This window comes from Rhipicephalus microplus, chromosome 9, assembly GCF_043290135.1.
Source record: "Rhipicephalus microplus isolate Deutch F79 chromosome 9, USDA_Rmic, whole genome shotgun sequence".
NCBI classification, from domain to species: Eukaryota; Metazoa; Arthropoda; class Arachnida; order Ixodida; family Ixodidae; genus Rhipicephalus; species Rhipicephalus microplus.
In genome coordinates, this window is record NC_134708.1 from 107,446,303 (window position 1) to 107,459,036 (window position 12,734).

General features: G+C 42.2%; 1 protein-coding gene across 2 annotated transcripts in view; it reads right to left on the reverse strand.

Annotated features, from left to right (window-relative positions):
• The window catches only part of LOC119163098 (salivary peroxidase/catechol oxidase), a 186,440-nt gene extending 174,171 nt beyond the window's left edge, over nucleotides 1–12,269 (reverse strand). Inside the window, exon 1 of one of the 2 annotated variants that reach the window (XM_075874229.1) lies at nucleotides 11,821–12,269. In XM_075874229.1, the coding sequence (XP_075730344.1) occupies nucleotides 11,821–11,839 (19 nt within the window). In that variant the 5' untranslated portion in view covers nucleotides 11,840–12,269. Of the gene's footprint in view, nucleotides 1–11,664 lie in introns of both variants that reach the window. The other variant, XM_037415031.2, reaches the window with a different exon arrangement.
• Between the last annotated feature and the right edge of the window lie 465 nt (nucleotides 12,270–12,734).

Here is a 12,734-nt window from a genome sequence, read left to right on the forward strand (position 1 = left end):
ATGCTACGACGAAAGCGCGTGTTTCATTTCTACGTCGTCGTCTGAAAGTAGTCGCCGTGGGTGGTAATGGAGCACTCGACCTTGTATCGCGCAAATCGAAGCCACGATAACCACGGGAACAGTAGCAACATGGCCAGTTTCATTCTGCTTTGCATATAGACCGCCCGCACCAAGGTCACTACACACTTGAATAAATCATGCTTTACCGGCTGGAGAACGAGATACGGATCTCAGCCGCGTAGGTGGTGGCAAGAACTCAACAGCGTTAGTGTACGAAAAAAAAAACAAGAATATGCACCGCTTCTAGTAATTAGTACCAATGTTTGCTTGTTATGATAATCCTTAAATAACTATGAACGTGCCACATTGAGTGAAAGGTTTAGATGACTATGACGCGACAAAAGTGCCCCTACACCACAGCGCGAATTGGACACACGTAAGAACGGTGACTGTATGTTGGCACCAAAAGATAAAAAAATATTAGAGTCTGCATAAAGAACTGCAATCATCAAGCGACGTATTCGCGCAGCGAAATTTCGTCTTCAGCAACGAATAATGTAATGTTAAATGTGTAGGGATTGTCTTATTGTTTTGAGTGTAAATGTAGGAACTCTTATTCTCTTGAGGCTTATAATCTCCGCGCAATGTCTTGTTGTACGAGAGCGACACGAACAAGACTGCCTACGTGCTGTCTAAAAATTGGAACACAGCCAATATGACGCATACAATATCTTCACAAAAGCTAGTGCGTCATGGTGCAGATTCTTAGCACCACCGAGTTTACACGGACAGCAGTTGATTGATATGTGGGGTTTAACGTCCCAAAACCACTATATGATTATGAGAGACGCCGTAGTGGAGGGCTCCGGAAATTTAGACCACCCGGGGTTCTTTAACGTGCACCCAAATCGGAGCCCACGGGCCTACAACATTTCCGCCTCCATCGGAAATGCAGCCGCCGCAGCCGGGATTCGAACCCGCGCCCTGCGGGTCAGCAGCCGAGTACCTTAGCCACTAGACCACCGCGGTGGGGCACACGGACAGCAGTTGCGCTGCCATCGAGAGCGTCACCGTTGAGCGCGTTTGCACGCATACGGTGGTCTATCACGTTGAGTATCGCGTGCTTGCGGTGATTTTTTTTGTCACTGCGCGCCACTTGCTTATATACACGTCAAATCGTCGTATTTACCATTACTTTTCATAATTTTTCTTTATCAATCACTCTTTCGGTACATCGTCTAGAGCTGCAGTGTCCAAATGAGCTCGAACGAAAAGATGAGAAAACGCCCAACTTGCGGCCAGGAGCCATACAGCCCCTCAACTAGCGTCGTTTACTATCTGATATGCACGTTGGGGGAAAGGAGACTGCACATTGACACGAATGGCGTAACTTTACTTTCTTTTTTTCAGGGACTTCAAGCGACGTGCGCTAATTGCACTGTCTTGCTAGTAATGCTGTAAACATGATAGTTCTCCTCCCCATCCCCGAGATGCCCGTCACCAGTGGTAAGTGGCAGATATAAATGACTCCTGTTTGAACGTCGAAGGAAGTGCTTCTCCATGGCTCAATGCTAATGCCTCTTACTCAGGATTCAGAGGTCACACGTTCCATTCTGCACGCCAAAGCCTTTGTTTGAATTACTTTTATTTCTGGCATTTTCACATATACAGTTACATATACTTGTACAATGAGTGACGGCAACGCCAACGCCGGCAGCAAAATTCAGTCAAAAGTGTCCGTATAATTGCTGTCGCAATTAATGTTTCCGTCTGCACTACAACTAATATGAACCTGTACATAAGCTGTTTCAATGGAGCCCTTGATATCGCGGCAGATAAGACATTTATGTCACAGAGCGTTCTATTTAGTAGCTGTACCTAGCGGTATCACTTATTAGTTGCTGCTGTTTCGTATATTATCTAGCCTACAAACTAGGTCATTGGTGACATGTTTCCGCCGAACATTGAACACTGCATATATTTGCAATAGCTAACCCTTGGGAAAGTTCGGAAGATCCATTTCGAAATGTGCACATAGCATAGAAGGTTTGGAAAGAGGTTTGGCGTAATGGGATGCGCTAAAAGTGTGTTGGAGCACCCTTTTCTACGCTTTCAGTCAAGAATTCGATTATCTAGCTGGGATTTAGGGCATGAGTAGTTGCACCCTCGAGCGTGTCAGACGTTGCTGCAATAGTGTGTGCACTTTCTACTCTTGTCGTGTTGTGGCTTTTCCCTTGCTTTGTATATCATCATCAGCCTGACTACGTCCAGTGCGGGACAAAGGCCTCTCCTATGTTCCGCCAGTTAACCCGGTCCTGTGCTTGCTGCTGCCAATTTATACCCGCAAACTTCTTAATCTCATCTGCTCACCTAACCTTCTGTCTCCCCCTAACCCGCTTGCCTTCTCTGGGAATCCAGTTAGTTACCCTTAATGACCAGCTGTTATCCTGTCTACGCGCTACATTCCCGGCCCATGTCCATTTTCTCATCTTGATTTCAACTATGCTATCGTTAACATCCGTTTGTTCCCTAATCCACTCTGGTCTCTTCATGTCTCTTAAGCTTACACTTAACATTTTCCTTTCCGTGGCTCGCTGCGTCGCCCTCAATTTGAGCTTAACCCTCTTTGTAAGTTTCCGGATTTCTGCTCCGTATCTAATTACCGGCAAGATTCAGCTGTTATATGCCTTCCTCTTGAGGAATAGTGGCAATCTACCTGTCGTAATTTGAGAGAGCTTGCCAAATGTGCTCCACTCATTGTTATTCTTCTAGTTACTTGAGCCTCGTGGTTCATCTCCGCGGTTTTTACCTGCCCTAAGTAGACATGGTCTTTTACAACTTGAAGTGGACTATTACCTATCTCGAAGTGCTGCTCTCTTTCGAGGTTGTACATTACTTTCGTTTTCTGCAGATTAATTATAAGACCCACCTTTTTGCTCTCCTTGTCTAACTCCGTAATTATGAGTTGCGATTTGTCCCTAAGTTACTCACCAATGTAATGTCATCGGCGAAGCGCAGGTTACTAAGGTACTCTCCATTAACTCTTATCCCTAACTGTTCCCATTCTATGTCTCTGAAAACCTCCGATAAGAACGCGGTAAATAGCATCGGGGAGATTGTGTCCCCCTACCTTACACCCTTCTTGACTGGTATCCTGTTGCTTTCTTCATGAATCAGTATAGTAGCAGTTGATCCCCTGTAGATTTCTAGCAAGATATTTATATATACTTCATCGACGCCCTCATTCCACAATGTCTGCATGACACCTGATATTTCTACTGAATGAAACGCTTTCTTGCAATCTATGAAGGCTATGTATAGTGGTTGGTTATATTCTGAGCATTTCTCTATTACCTGATTGATAGTATTATTGTGGTCGATCTTTAGAGTACCTCGTTCAAAATCCTGATTGTTTCTTTGGTTGAATGAATTCTATTGTTTTCTTCGTAAATAGCTTGTATACTACCTTCGTAAATCATTAGTATACTACAGAGAACAAGCTGATCGGCCTGTAGTTCTTCAAGTCCTTGTCATCTCCTTTCTTATGTATTAAGATGATGTTAGCATTCTTTCAAGACTGTGGTACTTTTCCCTTCAAGAGACACCTCGTAAACAGAGTGACTAGTTTTTCTAACACACTCTGTCCTCCATCTTTCAGCAGATCTGATGTTACCTGATCCTCACCAGCAGCTTTGCCTCTTTGCATGCTCTCCAAAGCTTTTCTGACTTCTTCTATCATTACTGGTAGCGCGTCATCTGGGTTACTTCTAGTTCTTATAGTATTAAGGTCGTCGTTGTCCCGGCTACTGTACAGATCTGTGTAAAACTGTAATGTTGGTAGTTATTTTGCCTTATCTGTTCCTTAGTGCATACAACCGATTTTTGCCTATCCCTAGTTTCCTCTTCACTGCTTTGACGCTTCCTCCGTTTTTCAGATCGTGTTCAATTTTCTCCATGTTATACCTTCTTACATCGCATACCTTACGGCTACTAATGAACTTCGAAAGCTCTGTCAGTTGTATTTTGTCTGTTGTACTTGAGACTTTCATGATATGACGCTTCTTAATGAGATTCTTCGTTTCCTGGGAAAGCTTGCCAGTGTCTTGTCTAACTACCCTGCCTCCAACTTCCACTGCAAACTCCGTAATGACTCTCGTCAAATTATCATTCATTGTATCTACGCTAAGGTTGGTTTCCTCACTAAAGGCCGAGTACCTGTTATAAAGCGAGACTCTGAATTCCTGTACTTTCCCTCTCAGTGCTAGCTCATTGATTGGCTTCTTGCGTATCAGTTTCTCTCGTTCCTTCTTCAAGTTTAGGCGAATTCGAGACCGTACCATTCTATGGTCACTGCATCGTACCTCGCCAACCACTTCCACATCCTGCACGATGCCTGGGTGTGCACTCATTATAAAGTGTATTTCGTTCCTATTTTCTCAATTAGGGCCCATTCGTGTCCACTTTCGGTTTCCTCGTTTTCGGTAGAAGGTACTCAAGATTCGTAAATTATTGCGTTCCGCGAATTCTACTAGTAGCTCTCCTCTCTCGTTTCTAGTACCGATGCCATAATCTCCTACTGCCAGTTCTCCAGCCTGCATCTTCCCTACCTTTGCATGAAAGTCTCCCATCAGTATAGTATACTGTGTTTTTACCTTACTCATTGCCGATTTCATGTCTTCATAGAAGTTTTCAACTGAAGAGTCATCATGGCTGGATGTAGGCGCGTATATATGTGCCTACTTTGTATTAATGTGCGCGTTTTGATTGAGAGCAAACTAAATTGAAGTGATTGCTTGTTGCCTGTTTTCATTGTCTCTTTGTAAAAAATCGCAAATCGTTACGGTGCGTCATGAACATGATCTAGTGCTGTGCTCTCCAAAAATGAAGAAGACGAGTAGCCGTGAGGCACTTGGTTGTGGGTATCCACAGTGTTCCTGCTTGGGTGCCGCTACATTGCTACGCATATTCATTCAAACGTCATTTCCCCTACGTCGCGTTTGGTGCCCTGCGCAGGCCTGCGCATTGTTGACGCACTGTAGATTGCAAGAAAGTTACGAAGCTGACCTGGGATTGTACTTTAAATGCCTGTAGCGTCACCTTATCTACCACCAGATGTTTTTGCGATCCTTCTTAAGTTGAATTGCGTGAATTAATTGCGCACAGAAACATAAATGCTGTCGGTTCGACCTGCTACTATCACCAGTCAAATATTACTTGATGCTTGAGTTTTTACTCCGCTTCTCAATGTACAATCGACCACAAAAGTTTACGAACCACGCGACCACGTGGCCAGAAGCTTATTCGCGACACTTCCGCTACGTCAGCGGTGATCGACCGCACCGCAGCACCCGATACGCATATCGACCTCAACCTACGGGATCTCTGTTTTCTGAATGAGTACAAACAATAATTTTGAACTTTGCCTTTTTAACGCGATGTGCTTTTTCACATCTGTCTCTACGTGCTTCTGCTTCGAGAGCAGTTTAGCATAACTGCTATCCCTCGCAGTCTTTATGACAAAGTGATTTATGCCTAGCCGACGGAACTCCGTTCGGGGCATGTCATGATAGCATTGATCCTGCTATGAAAATAGAAATCTGACTGCCGTACTGCTGATAAGCGCTTCGTGTGAAAGCCATGAACTAACAATGCGATACATGCCAGTAGAAAATTAAAAGGCGAATCTATAGGAATAAGAGCCGTTTCGGCCTAGCGCGGCTGTCGACGGCAGATGGCGCACAATTAGGTGGCTGGAACAGGCAGTTTAGCACGCGCTCGCATGGTCCACAAACTTTTCTGGTATACGTTATCAAAAGTGATACCCCATAACTGCCCAAAAAGGCACTTTGATTGGATGGAATGTTGTAGCTTCCAACGTGGAATTACATCTGCTAAAATCTACAATTCTCTCACAGTACTTGACTTGCAACCTGCCTTTTTGAAAGAAGGAAGCCTTCATGGTTCGTGCAGTGATAGTAAAAAAAATCATTTTATTTCAGCATTTTTCTCCTATTCATGAATTGCAGAAAGTTTGAGGTTTTTCTCAATTCTAAAAAGCTTCTTTTCTATTGCTTCACAATTTCATCATTTTTCAACTCAATGCTTTATTTTAATTAAATAATCAGGGAATGCAATGCATATATCAAAATGCAACACATTAAAAACTAGGCCCAGAAGTAAAAACTGTGGCTGAGCCTTTGGTAAGAATTGAAAAAAAAAGTTTAAGCAGAGAAAACAAAAAGAGTGCATGCTTGCAAAGAGGAATAAATATATTGAAAACAAAACTTGCATACAGGTAGCACAAAAACCAACTTATTGACGAATAATTGTGATGAAACCAAGTATGCTAAAAGAGGACAAAAATACATGACTAAGCTTCAATAGAGGGAATTCAAAAGCCGAGGGGTGTAGTAATAAGGTGATAAGAGCAAGATTGTTCTTTGAGATGATCGACAACAGTATAACAATGACGTTATCCATTCAGGGTTGAGAGCGTTCCGAATTCCAACTGCGCTGACACGCACTTTGCTTGCAATAACTTGTAGTGGCTTTAGGCAACCAAACATTATTTGACTGACGAAATTTGTTTTGTTCTTATTAATGAAGTGATGAAATGGAAAGGCATCAATAGAAACTTTGTGGTTGATGACTGTGATTAGTGGACGTGTCTTAGGTGCGACGTGAAAAGGGAAGTGCCGCAAATGTGTTTGCACTGCGTGCCACCGAGATCCTCGAAGAAGACAAAGTTGTGGAATCGGGGCACGCGCTGGGTGCGAGACGTACTGATGCGAGACCAAGGGAGAAGAACAGGAATGGTAGGTGTGACTGTGCCTTTCCATTTTCCCCTTTCTTTCTTTCTCTCTTTTTCTCTCTGTGTGTGGTTTTTCTTACATTATATTTAATGTAATTTTATTCTTAGACATGGTTGTAATGATCAAAGAACATGTAATCTACACTTTCTTGCACAATCCCCCTGAATAGGTATGAGCCATATATTCACGAAAACAAACAAGTGGCTGGCGATCGGCAAACGGGCCAAATAAAAATCTTATAATAGATTGTGATGACGTTTTTTCCTGTAAGCCGAAGTTTCAATCACACAGGGTCCTAAATAGCCGCTTGCAAGATTACCTTGCACACCTGGAAACAGATATTGTAATAGCCACTGATGCTTCAGTAATATATGAAAAGGCAGGAGTAGGTATTCACTCTTCTTCACTTGATTGGTCGTTTTCAGTAAGACTGCCAGACTTCACAACTATTTTTGAAGCTGCACTTTTGGCGATTCTTTTAGCACTATGAAAACTAATTTTGGACACCCACGCTGCTATATTAATTACAGACTCCTTGTCCGTATGTACGTCACTGACAGCTTCATCTCAATCAGATGCCTCAAGGACATTCCTTACACTAATTCCTCCCCAGCTGAAGCTCTTAAAATTATTATGGGTACCAGAACATTGCGGGTTAGTGTTAAATGAAATGGCGGACTGATTAGCTCGAATGGCAATAAATGACCCAATACTTTCTGTGCTTCCGGTGTTGTCCACTATAACGGCAATAAGATATCAAAAATTTTCACTCAGGGCTGATGCCATAAAATCAGTAACACAACGCAATGAAATTACACATTTGAAATATCTATGGGAATCCAACTGGTGTCATACTGGACAACTGGAAGTCATGCTAACAAGATTGCGATGTCGTGCGCCCCCTTGAAATATATATTCACACAGGGCTGGTCTGGGAATATCTTCCCTATGCAGCTTTTGTACAGATCTGGAATCAATAGACCACTATTTTTTTTTTTGTGATGTCGCCGTTACACTCTATTAAGAAAACGTCTCCTTGTCATCCCCTTCGCTAACCTTGTCTGCCGTTCACAATTGAGAATATACTCTCTTTTGGTGCTTCGGTTCTGGGCTACAGCCACTAGAATGCCTTTTATACCGGTTGCAGTTATCTTCATGAAACAAAAAGAATGCGCCTGTAAATTTAAATTTTATATTTGTTAGTATATTTATTAAGCAAGTTATAAACATCAATTTTAACCGAGTTCAAAATTACTACAATTTCAAATCAAGATACATATTATTCTGTCTGGTCGAAATGACAAAAAAAAATATTGCACTCTTTCTGTATATAGGTATCATTTGAAATGCCTTAAATTCCATATCTTCAATTCTCGGCCAATCGCCCTGAGTGGGCAAGAGCCATAGTGGAGGCATCATCATCATCATCATCATCATCATCATCATCATCATCATCGCAGAACCAGGGCGCGAGAGCAGAGATTTGTTGGTTTATTCTGGATTCAAGGTAGCAGCAGACTCCCACCTTGGGCCAAGCCTGCGCACCTGTGGTCAAACCAGCCAGCCTCAGGCCGGGCGTGGTTGAAACACCAGGCCCGAGATGCCTGGTATTGCACTGCGACTTCGGCAGTGAACCGCGTTCCTGATCGCGGCTGGCAGCACAACCAGCGGGTTACCCAAGAGTCGAGTGTCATCTCCCAGCGTTAAGCCGTTCAGCTTTTACAGGGACTCGACCGCCACTCATCGGACAACTCGCTCTTTGTTTTGTTCAGCTCGTTTACACTCTTTGTCAAATGTTCCAAGCACTTGTTATATTTTCCTTTACAGTAATAGCTTTGTACCGTCTGTTGTAAATACATTAGTTTTGTTGATGCATAAACGGCCTGATGACGTTTAAGTCATCGCGATTATTTCCCCACCAACACGAGCGTTGCGTTTAGTGCTCTTCTCGCCATATACAGCTCGTTACAATGCCTTTATGCAGCAAGCCCGTCAGACTGGTGCTGTAAGTGCAATCAACAGGTCGCGAACTTCGTTTGAGAAACAGAGAATTGAATCATGAACGAGGGGTTGTAAAAGGTATGATTTTCAGCACGCGCGTCGAAACGCTAACTAAACAAGATAGCGAATAGTCACCCAGGTGGTAATAGAATATATTCTATGTGTATGGATGAGATTGGTACAAAGTGAGGGAAGTCTATTTATGCTGAAGCTTTTAATTGTAGCCCTTATGTCAAAGCCAATATTATTCACCAATGAACCGACATGAAAGTCAAACTGTATATGACAATCTACAATGAATCCAGTGAAAAACACACAACTTGTTTATTTTTTACATTGGTTGTGTGTAAATCAGACGTCATTACTTTATAACGAGATGGGAAAGAGTTACGAAATGATTCTTTATGGGGTTCACACTCACATAGTTTTTAAGGCACCACTCTTCAAGCTACAGCGTAGTTTAATTTATCTAAAATCTCAGTTGGGTTACGAGTTGAAGCCACGATAGTAGTATTATTTGTGCTTAGAAAACACTTCAAGTTACAAAGATACTCGGCAGATTGTTAATAAATATAGAAAAAATAAGAGCCGACCAAGAATTCATCCTTGGGTACAATTTTGCTCATGAGCCTTTCGATATCTGTTTAAAAAATATAATCTTTAATAAGTGCAAAAAAATGGACCAGTAAGAACTTTCTCACTTATTAAACCAAAACATTATTGTTAATATTTCCAAAGCCTTTTTTTTCATTTCATGAACATCAAAGTGGCTCCTAATCACCTTTGGAAATTTGTTCTAATTTAGTCAACGAAGTTATTGACAGTATGTTCTAATGAGATATCCACGCGCAACCCTGACTGTGACCAGGACAGTATGTTAAATTGAGCGAAGTAGCTAGAGAGGCAAATTTCGATAAACTTTTGTTCTATTTTGCTGCAAAACGGGAGCATGAAAATTTGCCTTCAATTTTCTGTCAATGTTGGATCGTCGTTCGCTAGTAAAAGAATTACGTTAGCAACCTTCGATTGGCAGGTAAAACTTCTCGAGCTAGAAATGAAGTTGAGTTTATGGCCGATAGCTGAAGCACTAACGCATTTCCCCATTTTATTATGCATTGAGTGTGAGCTTTCTAGGCCAGGTGCTGTATTCTTTATTTATTTATTGACAACACCTCATCAGCTGTGCAAGAGCGTAAGAAGGAAGACTGTGGCTTTCAAGCTGCGACACACTAGGAACTGTGTTTGTTTCTGATTACGAAAAAAAATTGCTAATACTTTACTTATTTGTCCGGAATATCGCATGTTCTGTTTTCGATAGTGGTAGTCTTGGCGGTAGATAACTTGTTTACATAATTTACGAAATAGTAATCTTTCCTATTTGTGTTTGATGCATTTGTACCCGCCGACTTTCTGTTCAAAATATATTTTGTTCAGTTTAGGGCATTGTACAACAGCGCTTATGCAGTTTCGCAACATTATTGATGTATAATGTTCAACAGCTGCTTTTTATTTTGCAATATACATTATCTTCGTGGCACAGGGAATGTAAGAGACTTGCTGAAACCCCCAGAGATCATGTTTTAAGGCCTCGCTTCGTTTTATAGTGAAGCTAGTACAATGAGCTAGAAATTAGGATTATATTCAATTCTCACTGAATGTATCAATTGAATTTTCATAAAATTTTTACCCTTCTATGTGATGACAGTCTACGCCTCGTCCCCAACTTCCCCGCTCAATCCTTCTTCTGTCTCATCTGTTCCAAAACAATAATGTCTTTGATAACCTGCAGTCAAAGCGATCAAGCGTCCCTCATTTGTGAGCTGTAATGAAATGTTTCTTTCGTCACGAAGTCATGAAATACAGGAATTATCGTGCTCATAGCAAATCATGGTACTGCCAGTCCGACTGTGTCACCTACCGACTTCATTGCATAGCGAAGAATTGGAGGCCTCCAAAGGAAGCAAAGGCCGTTATAGAGAAGGGGGAGGGCTCTTCGGTTTCAGGAGCGCGTTGTAATTTCTTAGTTGGTGATAATTATGGGAACGCTGTTCTGGCAGTGCCTTCTGCTGCATTTACGGATGATGCTTAAGACCATGGCTTAGGACCCACCGTAGAATCATTCATCTATCTATCTATCTATCTATCTATCTATCTATCTATCTATCTATCTATCTATCTATCTATCTATCTATCTATCTATCTATCTATCTATCTATCTATCTATCTATCTATCTATCTATCTATCTATCTATCTATCTATCTATCTATCTATCTATCTATCTATCTATCTATCTATCTATCTATCTATCTATCTATCTATCTATCTATCTATCTATCTATCTATCTATCTATCTATCTATCTATCTATCTATCTATCTATCTATCTATCTATCTATCTATCTATCTATCTATCTATCTATCTATCTATCTATCTAGTTTCTGCAGTTAGAACTCTTTATCTGTGGCTCTACATGACCCATGCCTCTCATGTGAACCATGCGCGTGCCACGAAAAAAATATATTGAAATATTTTCCTTGACCATAGTGGTAATTAAAGTGTGTAGAGAGAGAGATAAAGATGCAAGGAAAGGCCGGGAGGTTAACCAGACGCTTAAAGTGTGTAAAAAGACAAAAAAAAACAATAGACCCATTTATGCAGGTGAGGGTTCACTTCAAACTAAAGCTTATTTTCACAAAAGGCCAAATTTGATTGCCAAATGACCCTATGTTCAAGTAATAACTCGCCCCAATTTGGGTGCTTTTAAATCATCTTTATAGCTTTGCTTGATCTTGCCTTGCGGCCGAGTCTTGAGACTTTAATATCAGTGGATATTGCATTCTGGGAACTTACTCGCATAATCTTGAGTCTTCAACATGCCGGACGAGGCTGCCTCGTAGGCCTCTTGGACCTGTTTCACGGTTAGGGTCAGCTCCGAGTCTCTGCCTTGACACAACAAACACATCACAAGCATCCACGATACTACAAATAAAAAATAATACTTCGCACATGGCAAGTGGCTCATCATTCCGGAGCAGAGCGTCGAAAGACAGCGATGTAGTCCAGGAGGTCTGCACCAACGGTAGCCGCCGTAGTCGTCAGCAAGTGCACACTATAGTGATCGCTGCGCCGACAAGAGGGCGAGATTCCTGTTTTCGCTTTCTTTAACCTGCAAATTTTCACTAGAAGCTGAGGAGGTGGTGTTCTGATGGGTGAAAGTGACAGCGTGAGGCGACCGCTTCTCTAGCGCGAAAGAAAAAGTAGTACTGTTCTTGTACACCGTAAAAATCTTCCCGACCACGTCTGCAGTGAGAGAGGCGCATGTATATTCGAATAACTGTTTATATAGACGGATACATCACGTTGGGTGCGTACTTGAACGGTTCTTTTACAGCTACAAACATATCCGCGGAGTGATATTCTTTGAAACCTTCATCGCCTTTCCATTAGCAGTAGATTACTTACTGCTTTACATATCCCGAACCTTACTACGTCACTGTTTCACGGGCCCCACCTTTACTTTTTTTTTCATTTTGCTGCCTTTCGGCGCATGCTGGTAGAAATGTACCTGCTCAGCACTGCTTCACTGTACGCGTGATAGGATAAACATCGGAGAACTCGTCCGATAAGCTCGAACGAGTCAAGGCTACAGGTAACTGCCGAGAGCCATAAAACGCTCCCCCTATGCATACTGAAATGTTATGCGTGCCTGGGTGAAATGCGAGAAGCGACTCGCATGAACGATGGAGTTACCTTTTGACGCTTCACCACCCGCATAGATTCGCGCGGTCGTAAACATGCATCGCGGCTACGGCTTTGCAGCCTTAGTCATGCGGGCACGATACCGAGACGCGTGAAGAACAGCGTACGCTAAATTTCTTGTGACGGAAGACAGGCGTCTCGCGCTCGGAGGATGGGAGCGG